Source organism: Rhincodon typus, chromosome 10 (assembly GCF_021869965.1).
Source record: "Rhincodon typus isolate 14 chromosome 10, sRhiTyp1.1, whole genome shotgun sequence".
NCBI lineage: Eukaryota > Metazoa > Chordata > Chondrichthyes > Orectolobiformes > Rhincodontidae > Rhincodon > Rhincodon typus.
In genome coordinates, this window is record NC_063341.1 from 79,768,391 (window position 1) to 79,795,373 (window position 26,983).

Consider the following 26,983-nt stretch of genomic DNA (forward strand, 5'->3'; position numbering starts at 1 on the left):
TGCTGAGGGAGTGCCGCACTGTCAGATGGTCAGTGCTGAGGGAGTGCCGCGCTGTCAGAGGGTCAGTGCTGAGGGAGTGCTGCACTGTCGGAGGGTCAGTACAGAGGGAGTGCCGCGCTGTCGGAGGGTCAGTACAGAGGGAGTGCTGAGGGAGTGCCGCACTGTCGGAGGGTCAGTGCTGAGGGAGCGCCGCACTGTGAGAGGGTCAGTACTGAGGGAGTGCCGCACTGTCAGAGGGTCAGTACTGAGGGAGCACTAAACAAAATTAGTTGCTGTAATTCTTATGTTAGAGCAATGACAGCACTTTAAATTAGCTTTAAATTAGTCCTGAGATGTGAAGGTGTTATGGAAGTACAAGACTTTCTTTGACCTCTGCTCTAAGGAGAACAATCCCAGCTTCTCCAGTCTGTCCACATTCACTGAAGTCCCCTATCCCTGTTCTCATTCCATTAAATTTCCTCCACATCCTCTCCAAGCCCCTGACATCCTTCCTAATGAGCGGGGCCCAGGATTGCACATCGTCCTCCAGCTGGAACTGCTTGAGTGATTTTTAATGTTTTGACATAATTTCCTTGCTGATGTATTATCTGGCCCTATCGATCCTGCATATTTTTTAATAGCCTCATTCATTTTTATGCCTTGACTGTCTCGGTTTCTGGACCATGTTAAAGTTGTGCCATTTGTTTTATGTTGCTAATTCATCATTTTCCCTTAATGTAACAATTAACATTTCTCCCTGTTAAACGATATCTGTCATGTCCTTGACAATTTTCACCAACCTGTTGACATCCTCCTGAATTTTATTCCTACCCTCTGCATGGTTTGCTATGTTTTTGAGTTTAGTGGATTAACAGTGAGCAAAAACAATTGTCAGATGGTCTGAATGAAGGGGAGTTGTTCCGGTTGTGATTTGCTGCATAATTTTCTTTTCCTGGTAGCCGGACCAAGACTTGATCAGGAATTGGCACACGTTGGATTTTCCCACTGGGATGTCTCCCTACCGTCTCCCAGTGATCAATAACTATGTAACCCCCGTCCCACCAACACCGCGCAAACGAGAGAAGAATGGATGTTTGAGGGGCAGGAGATTGCGGCCGACCACCGCTCCGAATGGCCCAGCCAACCTGCCAGCAAAGGTAAGAAAAGAATACTGATTGTACAGAATGCACTGCAGAGGATCAGGTCATTCGGCCTAATGGCTCCTTTCTGGTGCTTCTGTCCCACATGAAGACACTCCTTCCCTCCCCCCCCCCCCCCCCCACCTAGATGTCACCCCATGACCATGTTCTGTGTCTTTCTCTATACTGCTTACCCTTAAATGTACTGATTATGCACCTTGACCACTCCCTTTGGGAGCACATTCCATGTTCTCCTCACTGTCAATGGCTAGAACTCTCCTGAGTTCTACATTGGATTTAGGAGTAATTAGCTTATATTTTTGGTTTCCCACAAGTCAGGGTGGCTCCCCCTTCCACATTCTGCCCATTTTCCCCTCCACTCTTACTGAGGGGTCGCAATAATTTTCAAGCCTCACAAAAGGGCCACAATGGGAAAATGCTTTGAAAGCACTGCTAGCCAGGTTGGGTGGATTGGTCATGTTAAATTGCCCATCATGTCCAGGAATGCGTAAGTTAGGTAAATCAGCCATGAGAAATGCAGGGTTATAGGGATAGGGTAGGGGGTGTAGTGGGTCAGGGTAGGATGCACTTTGAAGGGCTGTTGCAGGCTCAATGTGCCAAATAGCCTGCTTCCACACTGTAGGGTTTTATAATTCTATCCCTCCTCCATGCCAAATCCCTTCATACTCAGCAAGCTGATTTATCCTCAAAACTCATTCTCCACAACTGAGAAATACTCATGTTCACATGGGCCAAAGATATAGGAGCAGAATTAGGCCATTCCACTCACTGAGCCTGTTCCACCATTTGATCATAAAACATAGGAGCAGAAATTAGGTCATTCGGTCCATTGTGGTGCTCCGCCATTCAAGCATGGCTGATAAGTTCCTCAACCCTATTCTCCTACTTTCTCCCCATAACCTTTGATCCCTTTAATAATCAAGACCCTATTTATCTCTGTCTTAAATGCATTCAATGATTTGGCCTCCACAACCATCTACGGCAATGCATTTCACAGATTAAGCAGCCACTTTCTTCAGAAAGAGGCCATTTGGCCCATCGAGTCTGCACCAGTTTTTTTACACAGAGGCTGGTTCGCATGTAGAATGAACTTCCTGAGGAAATGGTGGATACGGGTACAATTACAGTGTTTAAAAGACATTTGGATAAGCACGTGAATAGGAAATGTTGGAGTGATATGGGCCAGGAGCAGGCAGGTGGGACTAGTTTAGTTTTGGATTATGTTCGGCATGGGCTGGTTGGGTCGAAGGGTCTGTTTCCGTACTGCAAGACTGTATGACAATGACTGTCTGAAAAGCATCCCATCCAGATCCACCATATCCCCCTAATCCTGCATTTGCCATGGCTGATCCATCCAACCTGCACGCCTTCGGACTTTGGAGGAAATGGGAGCACCAAGTAGGTATCCATGCAGACATGGGAGAATGTACAAACACGACCCAAGGTTAGAATTTTAACCGGGTCATTGGCGTGATGAGGCAGTGGTGCTAATCACTGGGCCACCATGCTGCTCTGATAACTCCTCATCGCAGATCTAAAAGGTAACCCCTTCACTCTGAGGCTATGCTCTTGGGTCCTAGTGTCTCCTACCAGTGGAAACATCTTCTCCACATCCACTCTAACAAGACCTAACAGTATTCTGTAAGTTTCAATTAGAGGCCCCCTCATCCTTCTAAAATCCATCAAGTACAGAGGCAGAGTCCTCAACCATTCCTCACATGATGAGCCCTTCATCCCTAAGATTACGTCCTCTGCTGTAGATTATATGAAAGAAAAATAAGTGGCAGATTTGAAATTGTCATGAAATCACAGAATTGTTACAGTGCAGAAGGAGGCCCCTCTGCCTTTCATACCTGCACCAGCTTTCTGAAAGAAAGCCAGTATTCTGTTCCATTCCCCTGTCTTCACCTGTAACCTTGAAAATTTTTTTTTATTTCAATAAACAAAACAATTTGGATAAGAATATCGGAAGAATGGTTAGTAAGTTGGCAGATGACACCAAAATTAGTATAGTGGACAGATACAAAAGGATCTTGGTCGATTGGGTCAATGGGCCAAGGAGTGGCAGATGGAGTTTAATTTAGGTACATGTGAGATGTTGAATCTTGGTAAGACAAATCAGGACAAGACTGACACAGTTAATGGTAGGGCCCTGAGGAGTGTTGTCCAACAGAGAGACCTCGGAGTTCAGGTACATAGTTCCTTGAAAGTGGCATCACAGATAGACAGGGTGGTGAAGAAGGCGTTTAAGCACGCTTTTCTTCATTGCTGAGACCATTGAGTGTAGGAGTTGGGATGTCGTGTTGCAGTTGTACAGAATGTTGGTGAAGCCACTTTTGGAGCACTATGTACAGTTCTAGTCGCTCTGCTATAGGAAGGATATTCTAGATTGGAGAGGGCGCAGAAAAGATTTAGAACATAGAACAGTACAGCACAGTTACAGGCCCTTCGGCCCACCATGTTGTGCCGAACGTTTACCCTAAACCTAAGGTCTATCTAACCTCCACCGCTACCTTATACTATCATCCATATGCCTATCTAATAGTTGGTTAAATGCCCCTAATGAGGCCAACTCCACTACCCTCTCCAGCAATGCATTTCATGCCCCTACCACTCTCTGAGTAAAGAACCTACCTCTGACGTCTCCCCATATCTACCTCCTCTCCCTTTAAAACTATGACCCCTCATAATAGCTACCTCTACCCTAGGAAAAAGTCTCTGGCCGTCCACTCTATCTATACCTCTGATCATTTTGTACACCTCTATCAAGTCACCTCTCATCCTTCGTCATTCAAAAGAGAAAAGCCCTAGCTTTTACAAGGATATTACTAGGACTGAAGGGTTTGAATTATAGGGAGAGGCTGGATAGGCTGGGACTTTTTTCACTACAGAGTAAGAGTTTGAGGGGTGACCTTATCAAGGTTTATAAAATCATGAGGGGGCACAGTTAAGGTGAGCAGCAAAGGTTTTTTCCCTAGGGTAGTTCAAAACTAGAGGGCATAATTTTAAGGTGTGAAGAGAAAGATTTGAAAGAGACATGAGGGGCAGCCTTTTCACACAGAGTGTGTTTCATATGTGTAATGAGCTGCAAGAAGAAGTGTTGGATGCACGTACAGTTACAAGTTTAAAAGACATTTAAACAGGTACATGAGTAGGAAAGGTTTAGAGTGATATAGGCCAGATACAGGCAAATGAGACTAGTTTAGTTTGGGAAACTTGGTTGGCATGGACGAGTAGGATTGAAGATTCTGTTTCCGTGTTGTATGACTCCATCATCAAATGCCCTCTTGCGTGTCTTATTTGAATCTTTCTCTGCAACATTTCCAGGCTATGCATTCCTTACCAAGCCACTTGCTGTGTGAAAATGTTTCTCCTTGTATCACTATTGCTTCTTTTGCCAGATACTGTTAAATCAGCGTCGTTTTGGTCTCAAGCCTTTCACCCTGGACCCTTCACTACTTTGAATACCTTCATCAAATCCCTTCTCAACTCCTTAAAGGAAAAAACTCAACTTTGCTATTCGATCTTTATACTGAAGTTCCTTATTCCTGGGTATATCATCATAAAATCTTTTCTGCCTTCTTTCAATTGCTTCCACATCCTTTAGAAAGTGCTACCATAGAAGTGGACACAATACTCAGTTGAGGCCAAACTATGATTTCATACAAGTTTTACATACTTCCTTGCTCTTGTGCTCTGTGCCCCTATTAATAATGGATGCTGTATGCTTTATTAACAGTCTTCTCAAACTCTCCTGCCACTGTAAATGATATATATACATAAATGCCCAGATCCCTCAAATATGGCACCTCCTGTACAATTGTATCCCTGTTTTGCATTGATTTGTCCAGGTTCTTCCTTTCGAAATGTAGCATCTCTCACTTCCCTGCATTGAACTTCATCTGCCACCTACTCACCCATTGCACGTTCTCGTGAAGTTCTGCACGGATCTCCTCGTAATTCACAATGTTTCAAAATTCATATAATTCACAGATGTAGAAATTGTGGCCTGTACACCAATGTCTAGGTCATTAAAATACATCAGAGAAAATACATTGACCCCTGGGAAACTCTACTACAAACTGTCCTGCATTCTGAGAAATATCCATTAATCACTGTTAAACCACTCTCTGTTTCTCACCACCAACCAATTGAAATCGATTTTCCTAATGTCCCTTTTGTTCCATGAGCTGTAAGTTTTCTCACAAGTCTTATCATTCAGTACGTTATCAAATACCTCTTGGAGGTTCATATACATCACATGAACAGCATTAACCTCATCAAACGTCTATTTCCTTTTTTTCCTCTCATGACCTCAGGATGTTGCAAAGTGCTTTATAGCTAATGAGGTTGCTCCCCTAAAGGGCATTAGTTAACTAGTTGGCTTTTTATGGCAATCTGACAACCCCCAGTCTTACTCTTGGGAGACTTTTGCTGTGATTCCTGATTAAGTTAAAGCCATTAGGTACCACTGTAACTGATTGGCAGCGCCATTACTGCCAGTCTTCATTCTGCTGTTTAAATCCTATTTATTATTGTAGGAAATTGCAAAGTCACACCGAGCTGTCACACACAGCAATGTCTTGGTCACGATGGTTTACCGTGGGAAACATCTACATCTCTCATATGACCAGGCAGAGGCCAGGGATGAGGTCAAAGTTCATCAGCAGCACTGCGGCGGTGAAAACCTGTGCGTCTACAAAGGGAAGCTTCTAGAAGCAGGTGAAATTAGAAAAAAAATCCTTCCATCACGTGTCTTCATTTTTTTTTCAATGTTGAAGCTGGGCAAAGGAAAATTCTGCATAAACAGTTTTAGTCAAGGCCTTTATTACAACCAAAGCAGAAAGGGTGCACTTTTCTGCAGTCCCATTATTCACAGCACACAATGTAAAACAAAAATACTTCTATCTAGTTACCAAGATGACCAATTAAGTACCTTGCCTATATCAGATTTTAAACAAAATAAATCTATCAACCAGTCTTCTTCATAAACACAATTGTGTTGATAATGAGAAAAAGCTTATTAAATAAAGTTTCAAGAATTGGTTAATGTGCACAGTCGGTAATATGGAAGTATAAATGCTTATTATTAAGGCATGCATACACACTTGCTTCAGGAAAATGAACAAAAAATTGATTGCCCTGCAAAGATTGGCTTTCAGAGGAAAAACCTTTTGCCCAATGAGTTATCCTTGAAAGCACAAGGATATAGTGTAGACTTTTCCAGAATTTAAAGTTTTTGAGAAGATTTATAGCTCGGGTTGTGGATGAGGTTGTAGATTTGCTCACCAAGCCGGTGGGTTTGATTGCAGACGTTTCGTCACCCTGCTAGGTAACAGCTAGGTGAAGCGTTGGTATTCTGTCCCGCTTGTTATTTTTATGCCTTGGTTTGCTGGGGTGGTCGGCTTTACTTCCAGTTCTGTTTTTCAGTGGTTTGTATATCAAGTCCAATTCAATGTGTTTGTTGATGGAGTTCCTGTTGGAATGCCAGGCCTTCAGGAATTCCCTGGCATGTCTCTGTTTGGCTCATGCTATTATGGATGTGTTTGTCCCAAGCGAACCCGTGTCCTCCTTTGTCTGTATATTGAAACCAGTGAGAATTGGTCGTGTCTCTTGGTGGCTAGTTGGTGTTCCTGTATCTTTATTGTCAGTTTTCTTCCAGTTTGGCCTATGTAATATTTTTTGCAGTCCTTTCATGGTATTTTGTATATTACATCAGTTTTATTGGTTGTGGGTATGGGATCCTTTACGTTCATCAGTAGCTGTCATTGGGTGGTTGTTGGTTTGTGGGCTACTCTGATACCTAGGGGTCTGAGTAGTCTTGTGGTCATGTCTGAAATGTCTCTGATGTACGATAAGGTGACTAGTGTGTCTGGTGTGTTGTACCTTCTTGTTGTGGTCTGTCGCGGAGTTAACGGCAAATGAATTTTTTGGAGATCCATTCCTTTTGAAAACTTCATATAAGTGCTCCTGTTTTTTAGAGTCATAGAGAATGTGCAGCATGGAAACAGACTCTTCAGTCCAACTCGTCCAGGCCGATCAGATGTCCTATATAAATCTAGTCCCATTTGCCAGCATTTGGCCCATATCCCTCTAAACCTTTCCTATTTGTGTACCCATGCAGATGCCTTTCAAAAGTTGTAATCATACCAGCCTCCACCATTTCCCCTGGCAGCTCATTCCATACACACAACGCCCGCTGCGTGAAAATGCTGCCCCTTACATCCCTTTTGTATCTTTCTCCTCTCACCGTAAACCCATGCCCTCTAGTTTTGGACTCCCCGCCCTGGGGAAAAGACTTGCCTATTCATCCTATCCATGCCCCTCTTGATTTTATGAACCTCTGTGAGGTCACCCCTCAGCCTCTGATGCTCCAGGGAAAATAGCCCCAGCCTTTCCCTGTAGCTCAAACCCTCCAACTTTGCTTTGCAAAATTCCAGGTTGCTGCAGTGTATTGTGGTTCATTTGAATATTGTCCTGATGCAGCTCTGTTTATGGGTTTTGGGGTGCTGGCTGGTGTAATTAAGTATCTGGTCCATATGTATTGTCTTTCTGTGTATGCTTGTCTGGAGTTCCCCGTTGTTCTTATGTTCTAACATTATGTTTAGGAAGGGTAGGCGGTTATTGTTCTCTTTTTCTTTTGTGAGAAAAGACTCCTACGAATGTTGGAACAGGCTCAGTGCGCTGAATGTCCTCCTTCTGTTGCTCAGGTCCACTGTTATTCTATTAAAATCTGTTAGATGTTCTGTTTTATGCAGCAGTAGCTGTGTGAATGTTCTTAAAACGTCATCTTCGTTGTTGCTTTCCAGAGAAATTCCAGTTTGTATCCCGCCGACACTCGGGTTTCCCCTTCAGCCTCACCTTCTTCCTCAATGGCATCCAGGTGAATCGCCTAAGCTCCTGCTGCGAATATAAGCACCGCAAGGGCTCTCGGCTTGGCGGCAAGCAGGCTTACTTTGCTTTTCTGGATGTGGACGGAGCATCCCCATGTTACAGGTAGGCAAAATCCCATCTCGGTAACGCATACTCCCCAATCCCACTGCACTGACAGGCGCTGGGCAGGACATCACAAGCTATAATGTTTTCAGAAATGGATCACTTTGAAGTGTAGTCCCAGTTGTGATACATGTGTACACAGTGGTCATTTTGTGAATGAACAGCCAGCCCCATCCAGCTAAAGAAAAGCTGCTGCATAAATTGTACACCTAATTAAAGTGTATTATGACCAGAAGGTTAACAAGAAGCCCCTTGAGCTGTACGTAGAGTCATACTGTACAGAAAAGGCCCATGGAGTCTGCACCAACAAAATAAAAACATTTCACCAAAAGGCAATGAAAGCAGAATCTTTGAAAATTTTAAAGGCAGAGGTGGACAGATTCTGGCCAGTGGTAAAGAGATTATCAGAGGTATACAGGAATGTGGAGTGATTAAATCCATCAGGATCTTATTGACTCAGGGGGCCAGCCCTGCTGCTCCTGACTTGTGTTCATTATGAGCCTTTTCCACAATTCTTAAGCAACTATTTCTTGGGAGTCCATAAAAAGGGGACAGAATATTAAAATCAGAGCCAACAGTTTAGGGGTGATGTCAAGAAGCACTCATTCCCCTAAAGGGAAGTGGAATTTTGGAATTCTCTTCCCCCAAAAAGCTTTTGTATTTCCCAGAGAACCACCTCAGTCTGCTCTGTCTTATCTCTTCTATCAGATAACTACCTCAGTCTGCCCTGCCCTGTCTCTTTTATCAGATAACCACCTCAGTCTGCTCTGTCTTATCTCTTCTTTCAGATAACCACCTCAGTCTGCTCTGTCTTATCTCTTCTTTCAGATAACCACCTCAGTCTGCTCTGTCTTATCTTTTCTTTCAGATGTATCATCACCATGGGTTTGGACAAGAAACCCACTCCACCTCCGAAACGGATGAAAGAAGAAGTGATGAAGGAAATGGAGAAAGAAAAACAGGAACCGATAAAAGACAAAGAGAAATTAACTGTAGCGAATGCCAGCGGGGAGACTAGTCAGGAAGAGGCAATGACAGCGGAATCCTCAATTGAAGAGGAGAGAGTGAATGAAGAGGAGAGAATGCATGAAGATGAAGGTGGAAGTTCACCAACTAGGACCCAAGACAGAAGTTCCAAGGAGGGTTAGTCACAATGATGTACTTGTCTTGATATTCTTTTTCACCAGCGAACAGAATGAATTAATGGAAAGATTCTTGGGTTAATTAACAGTCTGATACACTGCAACATGAACAAGTCATTCAAAACCAACTTGTAGAGTCTGAGCTGTAAAGAGACAAGATCTTCTTCATTCCCAACACATAGAAGGACCAGCCCATGGTGTCTGGGCCAGTTCTTTTAAAGAGCTGTCCAATTAATCTAATGCCCCACCCTTTCCCCAAAGCCTCTAAACTTCACTATTTCCAGTATTCTCCAATTCCCTTTTGAAAGTTATTATTAAATCTGCTTCCACTGCCCTTTTAGGCAGCAAGTTCCAGGTCCCAACAACTCACTTGTTTTAAAAAGAAATCCTCATCTCCCCCTCTCAGTCTTTTACCGACTTCTTTCAATCTGTGTCCTTCTGGTCATTGACCTCCTGCCCTTCTCTTCATGATTTTGAACACCTTGATTAAATCCAACCTAACCTTCTCTGCTGTAAGAAGAACAATCCCACTTCCTCTTAGTCTGTTCACATTTACTGAAGTCCCTCAGCACTGCTCCCATTCCAGTAAATTTTCTGGAACGCTGTCCAAGTTCTTGACATCCTTCCTAAAGAACAGTGAGTAGATATAATTGTCCAAATGAGGACCTAAGCAGTGATTTTAATGAGTAAAGCATAACTTCCTTGATTTGTATTCCTTCCTCTCTTTGTAAAGCCCAATGCCCTGTACAGCTCTTTTGATTGTAACCATAAAGAAAGAAGAATAAGATTGAGGTTCTTTCCAGTTCCAACCAAAGAGGACATAAGAAGGACTGGAAAACACTCTTTAAAATGGTGAACAGGGTTGGACAGTGTAGTTGTGGAGAAAATGGCTCCACTTGTAGGAGAATGGACATATATATGATTAATTAAAATCCAATAGGGAAATAAGGAAACAATGCCCAACCCTAAGACCATAAGATATAAGAGCAGAATTAGGCCATTTGGCCCATCGAGTCTGCTTGCTGTTCGATCATGGCCGATAGGTTTCTCAACCCCATTCTTCTGTAATCCTCCACACACTTAACAATCAAGAATATAGCTATCTCCCTCTTAAAAACACTCAATGACTTGGCCACCACAACCCTCTGCAGCAATGAGTTCCACAGATTCACCATTCATGGCTGAAAAATTCCACCTCATCTCAATTCTAAAGTGTTGTTCCTTCACTCTGAGACTGTGCCCTTGGGTCCTTGTCTCTCCTGCTAGTAGAAACATCTCCACACCCATGCTATCCAGGCCTGTAAGTTTCAATCAGCTCCCCTCCCCCCACCCCACACCCCCAAACTCCATCGAGTACAGATCCAGAGTCCTCAATCGCTCCTCATATGACACACGCTTCACCCCGGGATCATTCTTGTGAACCTTTGCTGAACCCCCTTCAAGGCCAGCGCATCATTCCTTAGATACAGGGCCCAACACTGCTCACAATATTCCAAATGCAGTCTGACCAGAGCCTTTTACAGCCTCAGCAGTACATCCCTGCTCTTGTATTCAAGGCCTCTTAAAATCAATTCGGAAGTGCGACTGACTCTGAGTGGTTAGAATGTAGAACCTGCTCCCACATGAAGTGGTTAAGGTTTAAAATTTTACCATTTGGTTTATATATTTTAAATTACTTCCTCCACATTCTTCCCACCGAAATCCCCACGGCACACCATGGGCGCCTGGCTATGTATCTGACTGTAATATATCTGATGGGATGTAATTGATGTTCCAACACAGATCGATGACACGCCTTGAACAGGATCTAGTCAAGATGTTTAAAATGTTAAAGGAATTCATTAGAAGAGGCACAGGGAAACATTTCTCAGGAAATCTAAAGTGATACTAACGTGACCTGGGAATCCCCGAATAACGTTAAAATGCATCTGATGGTTTGACAGACTGTGCTTTATTTTTGCAAAGTGGATTTTGAAAGGTTCTAGTGCTGTATTTCCATTAAATTTTAACACTTGTAAATGTTTATCTGTTTGTCAGAGTATGATGATGATTGTGAAGAGGGAGAGAAAACAAATGAGGAGGTGGAACAGAAGGGTGAGAGAAAGTCACCTGCAGACCTGCAGAAGACATGGAGCTCAGATGATGAACAGCAAAGTGAGAATTCAGATGTTCAGGATGAACGATCAGTTAGTGAGAAGGAACACACTGACTCCTCGGATAGTGAAAGTGAAGGTAAGGCCAGGATGTCTTTTGCAATATTAGGATATTGTCCCTCACGGTTTCACCCCACCTCTCTATAATCTCCTCCAGCTCTACAACCTTCTGTGATCTGTGTGCTCCTCCTAATTCTGGCTTCTATTCATTCCCAGTTTTAATCTCTCTGTTGTTCATGGCCGTGCCTTCCGCTGCCTGGGCCCTAAGTTCTCAAATTCCCTTCCTAAATCTTTCCACATCTCTCTCTGTCTGTTCTCCTTAGAGAGCATCTTAAAATCTCTGGTCACCTGTCCTATGGGGCTCAGGACTGAATTTTATTCATTACTGTCCAGAAGCATGTTTTTACTGTAAGTTACTGCTATCAGTTTTGGAGTCTGTGGTAGACCCCTGAATTATGCTTAATAATGAAGGGTGAAGAAGACAGATGTGAATGAACAAGGCCTCACTTCCATTTCTGAAGAAGGGTCCTAACCCGAAACGTCAACTTTCCAGCTCCTCTGATGCTGCCTGGCCTGCTGTGCTCCTCAAACTCCACACTGTGTTATCTCTTCATTTTCATAGCACCTTTCATGGCCTCAATCCAGCCCAAGAATTTGGAAGATGCTGTCAAAGGAGCCTTGTTGAGTCACTACAGTTCACCTTGGAGATGATAGTCACTTCTGGCACTGTGGATTTGAGGGGAAATCTCCTTTACGAACAGGGTTGTTACATTCTCCATCCACAGCCAAGCAGAATTTGATTTCCTACTTCCTGCCAGCTCCTGATGTGCAGCTTGAGTTGCAAATTGCCCTGTGTATGATTAGTTAGTTAGCCAGCCCTGACCCATCCCCTCACTATAAACCCTCCAGGCCCTGTACCAGAGGGCACAGGGAGACAGTCTGTAGATCCCCAGTGTTGGAGGTCAGAGGGAGGCAATGGCTTGACTCGGATGTCAAGATCTCATCCCATGTGGTCAGTTCTTGTGGTACATACCATAGGAAAATAGAAACGTGGAAAATAGGAGCAGGAGTAGGCCATTCGACCTGTCAAGCCTGCTCCACCATTCAATACGATCATGGCTAATCATCAAGCTCAATACCCTACAACTACTGCCTTCCCATATCCCTTGATCCCTTCATCCCTTTAGCCACTAGACCTATATCTACCTCCTTGAAAACTCATAATATTTTGACTTTAATCCCTTTCTGTGTAGGGAATTCCACAGGTTCATTACTCTCTGGACGAAGAAATTTCTCCGCATCTCAGTCTTGAAATGTTTACCCCCTATCCTTAATCTGTAGCCCTGGTTCTGGACTCCCCCGCCATCGGGAAAATCCTTCCTGTATCTACCTTGTCTAGTTCTGTTAGAATTTTATAGGTTTCTGTGAGATCCCCTCCCCCTCATTCTTCTAAACTCCACTGACTAAAATCCTAACCAACTCAGTCTCTTCTCATATGTCAGTCCTGCCATCCCAGGAATCAATTTGACAACCTTTCACTGACTCATCTATAGCAAGAACAACTTTCCTAGGTAAGGAAACCAAAGCTGCACGTAATATTCCAGGTATGGCCTCATCAAAGCCCTGTATAGTTGCAGCAAGACAGGTCTTTTTCCTAGGGTTGGGAAGTCCAAAACTAGAGGGCATAAGTTTAAGGTGAGATGGGAAAAATTTAAAAGGGACCTAAGGGGCAACCTTTTCACATGGAGGGTGGTGCATGTATGGAATGACCTGCCAGAGGAGATGGCAGAGGTGGGTACAATTACAACATTTAAAATAGGAAGGGCTTAGAGGGATATGATCCAAATGCTGGCAAATGGGACTAGATTGGTTTAGGATATCTGGTCAGCACGGCTGAGTTGGACCAAAGGGTCTGTTTCTGTGCTGTATAATTCTATGACATTCTTGTTCCTGAACTTGAATCCTATCTCTGTGAAGGCTAGCAAGAGGTGAAGTGATGGCCTCATGGTCTTATCACTAAATGATTAATCCAGAAACTTAGCTAATGTTCTGGGGACCTAGGTTCAAATCCACCATGGCAGATGGTGGAATTTGAATTCAAGAAAAAAAAATTAGGAATCTACTGATGGCCATGAAACCAGTGTCAATTGTTAGAAAAACCCTAATGTCCTTCAGGGAAGGAAATCTGCTATTCTCACGTGGTCTGACCTGCATGTAACTCCAGACCCACAGCAATGTGGTTGACTCTCAATTGCCCTGTGAAATGGCCCTGCAAGCCATTCAGTTGTACCAATCACTACGAAGTCTCAAAGAAATGAAACTAGCTGGATCACCTGGCATCTGTTTTGGCCAGTATTTATTACCTATCCTGAATGCCTTGAGACATGACCTCCAGTTACCTGGCTTGTTGAACTATCATTGGCCATGCAAGATATCCATCCTTAATGCTTCTTGTCTTCCGAAGCCAATTCAGAAGCAGACCTTCTCTTGATGAGCCAATTTATAATTCTTTACTCAGTCATTAGCCAACTTGGCCCTTCCCAAAATGTTTCACAACAAATAAAACTGAAGTGCTCAAACAAAGCAGCATGTAATGGATTTAATAGTCCCCAAAGAATTTTCAGCTTGGATTTATTTGTTCCTAGCAGTCCCCTGGAGATTATTATTTAATTTCTTGAGTTTCTAATCCTAGAAAAAGTAGGCAATCTGTGTTGCAGTTTGTGGAAAGTTGCAGACCAGTGTGTGCCCCGTGAGATCAACCTCAAAGTTCAACTTTAGCCACTTGTCTTTCCTTCCATTTGCCAACCAAGGTTAATCCACTTGAATCTGGGAGCTCTATGCAAACGAACAGTGCTCGCTGCTAATTATAATCACGATAACACAATCTGCTGCTACTTAATATGCTGTTTATTGCTACATCTCTGTCGCTAAGCAAATGGTTTGTTATTCAGTTTACAGACTGTGTTTACAATTTTCTTTCAACTAATACGTAGAAGATGCAGGAAAGAAATGGACTAGCAGCATTTTAATATGCTTCACATCTGCCCATGTGACAGCTATGCTGTATTCCTTCATGTGAGACTCTCCTGTAGCTCTCAGTCACCACTGATTCAGAAGGTCGAGTCATCAATTGAATTGAATTACCTTTATTGTCATATGTACTCAAATGAATACAGTGAAAAGTTTACAGTCGCCACACCACAGTGCCATCTTAGCTATAAAGGTACTTAAGTATGAACAGAAAATTGAAAACAAATCCAGGCTAACACTCAGACCAATACTGAGGGAGCGCCGCACTGTCGGAGGGTCAGCGCTGAGGGAGTGCCGCACTGTCGGAGGGTCAGTACTGAGGGAGTGCCGCGCCGTCGGAGGGTCAGTGCTGAGGGAGTGCCGCGCCGTCGGAGGGTCAGCGCTGAGGGAGCGCCGCGCCGTCGGAGGGTCAGTGCTGAGGGAGCGCCGCACCGTCGGAGGGTCAGCAAGGCCATAAGAATTAGGAACAGGCGTAGACTGTTTGGCCGTCAAGCCTGCTGTACCATTCATAGAAAAATAGACGATAGGTGCAGGAGTAGACCATTCAGCCCATCAAGCCTGCGTCACTATTCAATCAATCATGGTTGATGATGCAATCTCAGTATCCCATTCCCGCCCTCTGCCCATACCCCTTGACCCCTTTAACCACAAGAGCCCCGTCAGCTCCCTCTTGAATATATCTAATGAACTGGCCCCAACAGCTGCCTGTGGGAGAGAATTCCACAGGCTCACAACTCTTTGAGTGAAGAAATTCTTCCTCATCTGAGTCCGGAATGGCTTACCCCTTATTTGTTATTTTATTACCCCTTCTTCTAAATTCCAGCGAATCCAAGCCTAGTCGATCCAGTCTTTTATCATATGTCAGTCCTGCCATCCTGGGAGTCCCTCAAGCAAGGATGCCCTTCCTCAGACCAGGAGACCAAAATTGCAACAATACTCAAGGTGTGGCCTCACCAAGGCCCTGTATAACTGCACCAAGACATCCCTATACCAATACCCTCATGCTCTCACTATGAAGGCCAACATGCCATTAGCTTTCCTCACTGCCTGCTGCACCTGCATGTCAACCTTCAGCGACAGTTCCACCATGACACCCTCACCTTTTCCTAAACTGTCACCATTCAGATAATAATCGGCCTTCCTGTTTTGTGACCAAAGTGGATAACCTCTCATTATTCTACATTATATTGTATTTGCCCACTTAGCCAGCTTGTCCAATTAACCCTGCAGCCTCTTGCCTTCCTCCCCACAGCACACACTGCCACCCAGTTTAATATCATCTGCAGATTTGGGGATATGGCATTGAATTCCTTTGTACAAATTGTTAATGTATATTGTGAACAGCTGGGGTCCCAGCACTGAACCCTGCGGCATCGCACTCTTCACTGCCTGCCACTCTGAAAAGGTCCCATTTATTCCAACTCTCTGCTCCCTGTCTGCCAACCAGTTCTCTATCCGTGCCAATACATTACTTCCGCTATCATCAGCTTTAATTTTCCTTACTAACCTCTTGTATGGAATCAGAGATAGTAAGAACTGCAGATGCTGGAGCTCCTATGATGCTGCTTGGCCTGCTGTGTTCATCCAGCCCTGCACCTTGCTGTCTCTTGTATGGAACCTTGTCAAAAGCCTTTCGGAAGTCCAGATACACAACATCGACTGATTCACTATTGTCTACTCTTACTAGTCACATCCTCAAAAAATTCCAGAAGATTTGTCGAGCATGATTTTCCTTTAGCAAATCCATGCTGATGAGGACTGATTCTGTCACCGCTTTCCAAATGCTCATTTATTGCATCCTTAATGATTGACTTCGGCACCACCGCGCCACCCCCCACCCCACCACCCCACCTCCACAACCGATGTCAGGCTAACCAGCCTGTAATTCCCCATTTTCTCTCTCCCTGTTTTTTGAAAGAGCAGAGTTACATTAGCTGTCCTCCAGTCCATTGGAATTCTCCCAGAGTCTACAGAATGCTGGAAAATTTATCACTAATGCATCCACTATTTCCAGGGTCACTTCCTAAAGTACTCTGCGATGCAGGGCATCAGGCCCTGGGACTCTTTGGGTTTTAATCCCATCAATTTCCCCCAGTACCATTTCCTAACTAATAAGGATTTCTTCAGTTCCTCCTTCGTGCTTGACCCTCTTTCCCCTAGCATTTCTTGAAGATTATTTGTATCCGTCTTAGTGAAGATGGATCCAAAGTATTTGTTCAACTGGTCTGTCATCTCTTCGTTGTCCATTATGAATTCACCTGATTCTAACTGCAGTGGACCTACATTTGTCTTTACCAGTCTTTGTTTCTTCATATCTATAGAAGCTTTTGCAGTCAGTTTTTATGTTTTCCACAAACTCACTTTCATATTCTAGTTTCCCTTTCCGAATTAAACCGTTTGTCCTTTTCTGCTGAATTTTAAATTTTTCCCAGTCCCTGAGTTTGCTGCTATTTCTGGCCAATTTATTATGCCTCCTCTTTGGCGTTAACACTGTTCCTGATTTCCCTTGTTAGCCATGATTGAGCCACCTTCCCTGTTTTACTGTTACACCAGACAGGGATGTATAATTGTTGAAGTTCATCCGTGTGTTCTTTAAATGTCTGCCATTGCCCGTCCATCATCAAAGTTAGCTTTCTTTAAATCCAGGACCCTAGTTTCATATTTACTTGTGTCATTCTCCATCTTAATGAAGAATTCTACCATATTATGGTCACTCTCTTCCCCAAAGGATCTCACACCACAATGTTGTTAATTAATCCTCTTGTGTGACACAATACCTAGTTTAGGATGGCTTGCTCTCTAGTTGGTTCCTGGACATATTGGTCAAGGAAACCATCCCTCAAACATTCCAGGAAATCCTCCTCCATCGCATTGCTACCAGTTTGGTTAATTCAATCAATATTTAGACTGAAGTCACCCATAATAACTGCTGTACCCTTACTGCATGTATCTCTGATTTCCTGTTTGATACAGTCCCCAACCTCTCAACTACTGTTTCGTGGTCTGTACACAACTCCCACTATTGTCTTTTACCCGACTTTTACTTCCCTCTGACTTCCTGCATTGATTCCTATCCCCCTGCCATATTAGTTTAAACCCTCTCTAACAGCACTAGCAAACACACCCCCAAGGACATGGTTCCAGTCCTGCCCAGGTATAGACCATTCAGCTCCTCCAGAACCGTTTGCAATGTCCCAGGAATTTGAATCCGTCCCTCTTGCACCATCCTTCAAGCCACATGTTCATCTCAGCTACCCTGCTATTCCTGCTTTGGCTAACACATGGCACTGGTAGCAATCCTGAGATTACTAGATTTGAGGTTATACTTTTTAGTTTAACTCCTAACTCCCTAAATTCAACTTGTAGGACCTCATCCCATTTTTAACCCATATTGTTCGGCCTACATGCACCTCAACAGCTGGTTGATCACCCCAACCCCCCCCCCCGGAATGTCCTGCAGCCACTCCGAGTCATCCTTGACCTTGCAACAGGGAGGAAACATACCATCCTAGACTCTCGTTTGCAGCCGCAGAGAAGCCTATCTGTCCCCCTTACATTGAATCCCCTAGCACAATAGCTGTGCCATTCCTCCACCCCTGGCTGTGCAGCAGAGCCAGTCACAGTACCATGAACCTGTTTGCTGCCACCTTCCCCTGGTGAGCCATCTCCCCCAACAGTATCCAAAACGGATTTCTGAAAAAGGGTCTAGGCCCGAAACGTCAGCCTTCCTGCTCCTATAATGCTGCTTGGCCTGCTGTGTTCATCCAGCTCTACACCTTGTTATCTCAGATTCTCCAGCATCTGCAGTTCCTACTATCTCCAAAACGGTATATCTGTTTTGGAGGGAGATGACTGCAGGGCACACCTGCACTGCCTTCCTATTCTTCCTCAGTGTGTTACTCACCCATGCCCTACCTTCCTCAGTAATGTTTATCTGTGGGGTGACCAACTTACTGAATATGCTATCTGTGATTCCCTCAGCCTCGCGGATGCTCCAAAGTGAATCCACCTGCAGCTCCTGAGCTGTTAGTGGTCAGACTGGAGGTGCAGCTGGACACACTTCCTGCATGTGAGGGAGTCAGGAACATCAGAATGGTCCCTGAATTCCCACATCGCACAGGAGGAACGTGACACAGATTTGGGATCTTTTGCCATGACTTAACCCTTAAGCGAAGAGAAAATGAGAGAGAAGAACAAATACTCACCACTTACCTGCTGCCTGTGACTTCACCGTTAAACTTCCTTTTACTTCTCCTTGCTGCATAAGTTTGCTCCTCCTACAACCACCTTACCTCGCAGATGCTCGCCCTCCTCACCGAAGCTCGGTATTCACTAAGCCTACATTTAAACCTCCAGCATCACTTCAACTGCAAAGCTGCCTTTCTGTAGCTTGCCTTCCTCTTATTTGCTCCTGGACAGTGGCTGAGGCAACTTTACCCAGAATCCTTCTCAGCAGCGCTGTCTGTTGGATGCCCTCATGTGATTTGCTGACACCATTCAATAGGATCATGGCTGACCTGACATTCTTCATGTCCACTTTCCAGCCCTTTCCCTATTTTCCTTGATTTCCCTCTTGATCTTTCTCAGTCTTAAAGGGCTTTCTATAGCAAGGAGTTCGAAAAATTCATAATCCTCTGAGAGAAGAAATTCCTCCACATCTCAGCCTTAAATTGGGCACTCCTTTGTTCTGAGACTATGTCCTCTGAGCCCAGATTCTCCCATAAGAAGAAACATCCTGTCTGCATTTACTCTGTCATTAAGAATCCTGTATGTTTCAATGAAGCATTTTGTCAGTAGTAATGGAGTGCTGCAATTTTGGAGAGTCCGTACTAAAAGATTACTGTTTCAATACTGCATTGAGAGTGCCAGCCTGGATTTTGTGCTCAGGACCTTTTGCATGATGCTTGAACTTTTGACCTTCTGAATCATACCATGACCTACAGATCCATCTCTACTATTAGAGAAGTTTGCAGGACTTTGGTGAACCGGACATTTTTAAAAATTAATTAGCAGTTACATGGTCGCTAACTTATTCCAACTTTTTTTAATTGAACTTAAATTTCATTACCTGCCTGGTGGAATTCAGACTATGTCCCCACAACATTAAACTGGAGCTCTAGCTCACTAGTGCAGTGACATTACCATTATGCTTCTGCCTGTCCATTTTCCAGTCCCACTTTCCTGTAAGATATCTGCACTTGTCTCATTCTAGTCTCATGAGCTTCCCCAATTTCAGTTGCTCCCCCATTAGCTATTATACCTTCACCTGCCTTGGATCAAAACTCTGGAATTCCCTCCCTAAATGTCTGCAAATCTACTTATTTCATGATTGCAACCGATTGTAATACTGGACAAATCTGATCCCATGGTGAAATCTGTATTGATGGGTCTTCAAGTTTAGTTTTTGCAATTTGGTTTCAGTAATGGGCATTCTCACACTTTCACATGAGGGTGTTGATGTACTTTCAACAAAAGGACATAAATATATTCCACAAATGATAATCCATACTTATGCATGACAATTATAAAAGAACTTAATGAAAAGAAAAAAATGAACACTTTTTCCTAGCAGTATCCTTTACAGATATTCAACCCCAATGTTGTATCACGCCTAACTTAGCTCTTTAATTTCTTGCTGAATTGTTGAGGTTGCAAGTATTGCCTTTTGGACTTCTGTCAGATACGATTCTGTATGTTACTGCCTGTTCCCACTGATTAATGCATTGACTTTCCCTTGGAGAGTTCAGCAAACAAACTGCCCTTCCACTGGTAGGAATCTTTTCTTCTCAGCTGAAATCTGCTTGAGGCTCCTGGCCATCTGTTTTTCTATTGATCTTAACTATTTAATCTGTTTTTCTAATCAACCTGTTCGGAGATGTTATTACACACCTCTAGAGAAGGTAGGTCTTGAACCCAGGCCTTCTGTTCCAGAGATAGGGACTACCACTGCACCACAAGAGGGCCCCTCTATCGATTCCAGTAACATGTCAGCTGTTAAGTCCCCAGGTATTTTGCTAGTCTAAATCAGATGGCTTCTTAGAAATAATATTATTAGCTCACAGTTCTAATCTTTAAAAAGGGAGTCACTTTCTCAGAACTATAAGCGAAAGCCAATTTACTTCTACTTTAGAAACTAACTTCCCAATTAACAATAATAAATTGTAAACCTTCATCATTTTAACTTTTTGGTTTTGCTTATATATCCTATGTTGTTTGGTGTCAACTTAAGTCTGATTTATGCTTTTGTGAATCATCTTGGGGTGTTTTATTATGTCAAGAGATAAAGCAGTTCACTTGATTGTCACCCTATCAACCACTTTAGTTGTTCACTTCCCTCATAATAATTGCAACAGTGTGTACCATCTGCAAGATGCACAGCAGCAACTCACCAAGGCTCCTTTGACAGCACCTTCCAAAACCTCCACCATCTAAAAGGACAAGAGCAGGCTACATGTGGGAATGCCACTGGTGGCAAGTTCCCTTCCAAATCAAGGTCTATCCTGACTTGGCAATATTCCATTCCTTTAGTGTTTTTCAGTCAAAATTCTGGAAGTCCCTCCAAAACAAGCAATGTGCTTTTTCGTACACTACACAGACTACAGCAGTTCAGGAAGGCACCACCACCCTCTCTATGGAAACTAAGGATGGGCGATAAATACCAACAAAGCCCACATCCAATGAACAAATGAAAGAAGCTATATAAATATGAACTTTTGACTTTAATGCACTAAATGATTTGTGATATTTTTCTACGTTTGCTTGAACAGAGGAAATGTCCCGATCACAAGGGTCTTCGCGAAGTTCATCTTATTCCCCAAGAAGCAGTGAAATATCTGATGTTGAAAGACTGGAAGGGGAGAAGACTGATGATGAAGAACAGGAAAAATTGACCCTTTCTGAAGATGAGGGTGAGCCCACAGCTGCCAAAAATCTGGGAGCAGCTCCAGGAGAATCTGAGCAGGAGAGTTGTGAAGTGAAACCTGTAAATAACAATGGGACGGAGGATAAAAAAGTCACAGGAGCAGAGGCTTTGCTTGAGGGTGAAGTAGATTCTGAGAAGCAAAGTATCCGGTCTTCAAAGGGAGAGGATCAGTCACCACAGACAGCAGGCAGAGGCCCTGAGGAAAAAGTTGGAATGGATGAAGAAATTGAAGCTGACAAGGAGTCAAATGCAAATCCAGAGAACAGCAACAAGGAAGGTGCAGAAACAGATGAAGAACCTTTAGTAACTGTTGGAATTCACGACAGACATTCCAAAGACGTAGCGTTGAGAGGTAGTGAGGTGAGCGTGTGCACTGCGGAGCTCTCTGTGTCTGGGAGATCTGTTGGTGAGTAAATGCAGACTCCCGAGTGCTGCCTTTCTACATGCATGTACTGTCCCAGCTCTCCGCTCCATTTTAGTTGCAGTGTTGACCTTGTCTGCATTTCCAACACAGAAAAACCAACTCTGAAGAGATGCAGTTACAACATGTCAATTAAAATTGATGCACGGAGTGTTTAGTCTTCCCTGTGTGTGCGTTAATGGGAGAACAGATCTATTGTGTTTGCAAAGATTTGAGCTGAACATGACCCAATAATTTTGAGTGTTTGTATAAGGCGCTGTGGTGAATCTCATAGAAAGTGCATCAGTCCTTGATTATTACAATACAGAAACAGACCATTTGGCCCAATTGGTTCATTTATGTTCCATATGAACCTCCTTCATCTCACCCTGTCAGGGAATCCATGTCCTCCTTTTTCCACAGTGCAACAATCATGCTTGTGATTGTGTTTACAGCCACTCTGTTGTCTCCACATACTTTACAAAACAGCAGCAAGAATTCTCGGATTATGTATTGCTTTCTGCCTCCTGTCTAGGCTTTCCCTTGAAGTTAACAGGATATAAACTGGTCTTTGATGCAGAGTAGGCACCAATTCATTACCAGTTATTGCTCACTGCTGATAAAAATCAACTTATAACCCCTTGAATAATAAAACAAACAACTGACAGCTGGAAATCTAAAAAGGAAAACATAAATTGCTGCAGAAATCCAGCAAGTTTGGCAGCATCTTTGGAGAGAAAGCAGAGTTAATGTTTCACTTTCAGTGACCCTTTCTTGAGCAATTTCAGTTCTTGTGTTTTAACCCCCTGGGTTTAACACTGAGCAAAAACTGAATATTCCTGGAGCTAATTCACAGACAAAACGTTTGTTTGAACTTCCCTGGACTTTATAACTAGGGGCATCGTTTCAAAATAAGGGGTTTCATATTTAAAATGAAAATGAGGAGGAATTTCTTCTCTCTGAGGGTCATTAGACAGATTTTTGATCAAGAAGATGATCGAGGGCAAATGGAGACAGGAAGGAAAATGAAGCTTGGGCCGCATTCAGATTGGTCAGGAATATATTAACTGGCAGAGCAGGTTGAAGGGGCCAGATGATTGAATCTTGTTCTGATTTCTTAATTTCTCTATTGTCTCAACTAAGGAATTAAACTATTTTTCACCCAGGTTATCAAATTTATCAAAATAGAACCAGTAGACAGTATGGGTTTAAAGTTGTGTTCTCACCACTAACACACTATAACATCAAACTGTCCTTCAGTCCCCCAGTAACCCATTATGCCTGCTCACTGTAGATGCCATCTTATTGCAATTTTAGATCCTGTTTAGTCTGAGCAATTGGGTCTCCACACACTAAACCGAGGATCAATTTTGAGGAAAACACATGACTTATCATTTAGTTGCAGTTTCACAGAAAAATAAGTGCTCTGAAATTTGGGGCCTTGATTTGGAGGGAAGTCATGTGGTGCAGTGGGTAGCATCTCTGCCTCTCAGCCAAAATACAAAGTTCAAGTCCCTCTGTAAGGCTTGGCCAAACTTAAATATCAACCAGCAAATCCTTATGACACATACAAATGGTAGAACATAAGAGTGGGAGAGCCTCCTTGTCAGCCAGGCCTCAGGTGGAGAGGTGGGCCTTACAGCCTGTGGGACTGGCCAGCAACCTGTTGCAGGAAAAAACGTCCTATGGAAACAAATCAAAGCATGTGCTTTGCCTGTCTCATGAATTACTAAACACAGGAATGCCTTCATTCTGCAACCAGGTTTGAGGTATACATTTCAGTCATTGTGATCCTCAATCTTTGTTTACTTCTCTCCTCCCTCCCTCTCCCTCTCCCACACTCCCTTCCCCCTCACTTGCATCTCCTCTTTCCTTTAGCTCTCTTCTCTGTTCTTTCCGTCTTTCCTCCTACCCACTCCAGCTCTCCTGTATGTTGCTCCTTTCCTCTCTTTCTCTCTCCTGTCTCTCACTCGTGCTCATCTTCCTTCTCCTCCTCTTGCTGTCCCTCTTTACCTACCTACCCCTCACTTCCCCATTCCTCTTTCTGCCCATCGGTCTCCCATTCTTTCTCCTCTTTCTCTCCCCAATTCTGTCTATCCCACATATTTCCTTTCCACTCTCAAATTCCTCTTTGTCTCCACGCTGCTGAATTCCCATTTCACTCCCTCTTTTCCCATCTCTTCCTCCCTCGTTATTTTTAATTTACTTTCACTGTCTGTCTCTTCTGTTTTCTGTCACCATCTCTATGCTCTCTCCCCTCCCCACCCTTTCCCCCATGCTCTCTCCTCCCACCTCTTTTCCCCCATACCCTCTATCTCCCTCCACTCACCAGTTCTCTGTCCATCCTGCTGTTGCTCTCTGAGAAGCTGGCCTTTGTAAATGCTCTCTTGCTACTTCCTTTAAAGATCTCCCCTGTTTCTTTAAACACCCCTTCAGGAGTTTGAGTGGATGTTCCTTTGCCCTGCTGAAAATGGCCCCTAGTCCCTCCTCTTTGTGACACTCGATGTGTAAATTAAAAATTATTGTGATGGACCTCTCATCCACAGCTCTTCAGCTTAACTGAGAAACCATGGTAACCACAATGTTCTGACAAATTAAGTAGTGGGAAGAGGGAGCAACAAGCTTGAATTTAAAGGATAAATGTTTTAAGGAATGAGGAACAGTCTGGAATTCCACAGTTATATCTTGAATTTGCACAAATATAAACAAGGAATACCAAGTGAGAGAGGCTGGTCTGTAGCAGCGTTTCAACATCTGGATGACAAAGACACAGCAGCGCCATTGTAAATCGGGCAAGTGGGGCCCTTGCTTTTAAATTATACAACTCAAACTGTTAGATTTCTATAAGATAGCCACAGCTACAATTCACATTGACACTACTGTATGAGACTGTATCCAGACCAGGTGCACTGTGCCATTGTTTGTTGTATTCTCCTTGATGTGTTTTGTTTTTCTTTTCATCAGTGCAGTTTGTCCTGTATTGGTGATTCTGTTTTCATGGTTTGATTATTTTTTTTTTGTTTTGTGTTCATGCAATGTGTGTGTAAATGATGGTGCTGTCACCCATCGTTTGATTAGAGAGCCGAACCTCCATTATCTGTTAACTAGATGGCAGGTTTTAATTTGATATCCCATTGGGGTTGATCTGGTGATGGTTATGGAGCCAAAGGCTGGCAGCTCAGATTTCACCAGGTCAAGCTGCGAATTGAGTTTGAGATGATCTGGTAACGTGAAGGTTAACTAGCACCATGGCAAGATGACCACAAACACCATTGCTTTCTTTGTATCAAGATCCGGCTGGCTATTCCGCAGTGGTGTTCAGGAGAGAGAGGCTGCCACTCTAACCAGACTGGCCTAATGTGACTCCAGTCATTAATGATATTCAGTAGTACAGACGCCAGGAGGTTTTCCCACTTTTCCCAGGGGTACAGGCAATAAATACCAGCTTTAACCAGTGCATCCACATCCTGAGAATGAATGAAAGAAGAGACAAGTGCAGATTGTCCAGATTCTAGTGCTGTACAGATTGGTGTGACTGTAACATGTTCAGCTTAGGATCAAACTGTCTCATTTGTTTCATGAAGGAAAGGTGGAAAACAGAAAAAAGACCTTCAACAAAACTTCATTGCAAAACCTGGCCCTGGCATGGTATTGAAAGCGAATTGGAATGGATAAAGGGGGTTCTGCACTGTGTATGTGTGTGTGTACGAATGTGGCGATAATTAATGCATATAAATTTATTGTCTTATATAAAGTTGATTGTACTTGTTTCTGATGCAGCAATAAATGTAAACTTCGGGTGGATATGCAGCCTTTTTAATATGTAAGCGCTCTCATTATTGAGTGACATGAGAACATACTCATGTTAAACTAAAAAGGAACAACATACAAAGAGCATGGCTGAACAACGAAAGGGTTGGGTAAAGTACTTTTGATGCAAAGTATTCCTGCAAGCTTGAGGTTATTCTTCCCCAGACCCGTTTCTAAGAGCAATAGGAAGAGGAGGAGATCATTCAGACCCTCAAGTATGCTACACCATTCAATTAGATGATGGCTAATCGGCACCTGAATTCCATTTAACCTCCTTTTCTCCAATAGCCAAACCCAACAAGAATTTGTCGATCATAGTCTTGATGGCTCCAATTGACTCCCAACATCTGCAGACTTTTGCAGGAGAAAGTTGAAGATTTGCACTGCCTTTTGTGTGAGGAAGTGCTTCCTGACATCCTAGCTCCAATTTGAAGGTTCTGCCCCTTGACCTGTGCCCTTTCCCCCACCAGAGGAAATTGTTTCAATCTTAAACTTCAATCACCATATGCACCTCAGTTAGATCACCCTTTAGTCTTCTATATTTAAGAGGACACAGTCTTAGTCTATACAATCCAGCCTCATCATTTAACCCTTTCTTCCTAGGATCATTCTGGTGAATCTACTCTGCCCCCTCCAAGGCCAGTCTCTCATCCTGAGGTGTGGGGCCCTGTTTCCTCCTAATGATGTGTCTCTTTATCTACTGGTGAAGCTAATTCGCATTGGAGCCTGACTGAAATAGGAGCCTTCAACATTAATCAGCACATGAGATGGCACGTTACCGGAGAATGAAGTGAGGGCAATGTGGGTGGAATGGGGATGAGGCAGGTAAACATTCAAACAGAGTCTGTCCCTACCCTAATCACCATTCTCCATTGGCAAGCTGTGGATAATACTCTCAAGTGAAAAAGTTATTTCTAAACTGTTACAAATCATTGCCCAGACCTCAGTTGAATTATTATTTTGCCTGATTCTGGCCCCCACTCTTTAGGAAGGATGGCAGTGTCTTCGAGAGGGTGTGGAGGAGATTTACTGGAATGGCAGCAGGAATGAGGGACTCCAGTGAATGTGGAGAAACTGGAGAAGCTGGGATTGTTCTCCTTAAAGCAGAGAAAGTTCAGGGAGATTTAATCAAGGTGTTCAACATCATGAAGAGAGTCTGATCGAGTACATGAGGAGGAAGTGTTTCCAGGGGCAGGAGGGTCATTGAGCAGAGGGAGGCAGATTGAAGGGAATCGAGAAAAGCCCCAGAAGGGGAGGTAAGGGGGATTGTTTTACACAGTGAGTTGTTGGGATCTGGAATGTGTGGGAGCACATTCAGTCATAAGAACAAAGAAAATTACAGCACAGGAACAGGCCCTTCGGCCCTCCAAGCCTGCGCTGATCCAGATCCT

At 43.5% G+C, this 26,983-nt stretch overlaps 1 protein-coding gene across 2 annotated transcripts in view; it reads left to right on the top strand.

Moving 5' to 3' along the window:
* The window catches only part of erich3 (glutamate-rich 3), a 70,959-nt gene extending 44,724 nt beyond the window's left edge, over positions 1 to 26,235 (top strand). The window contains exons 7-13 of one of the 2 annotated variants that reach the window (XM_048602412.1): positions 939 to 1,136; positions 5,681 to 5,861; positions 7,949 to 8,135; positions 9,004 to 9,278; positions 11,315 to 11,509; positions 21,228 to 21,788; positions 26,196 to 26,235. In XM_048602412.1, coding sequence (XP_048458369.1) covers positions 939 to 1,136; positions 5,681 to 5,861; positions 7,949 to 8,135; positions 9,004 to 9,278; positions 11,315 to 11,509; positions 21,228 to 21,788; positions 26,196 to 26,209 — 1,611 coding nt within the window. In that variant the 3' untranslated portion in view covers positions 26,210 to 26,235. Of the gene's footprint in view, positions 1 to 938; positions 1,137 to 5,680; positions 5,862 to 7,948; positions 8,136 to 9,003; positions 9,279 to 11,314; positions 11,510 to 21,227; positions 25,587 to 26,195 lie in introns of those variants that run through there. The other variant, XM_048602413.1, reaches the window with a different exon arrangement.
* The last annotated feature ends 748 nt before the right edge of the window (positions 26,236 to 26,983 follow it).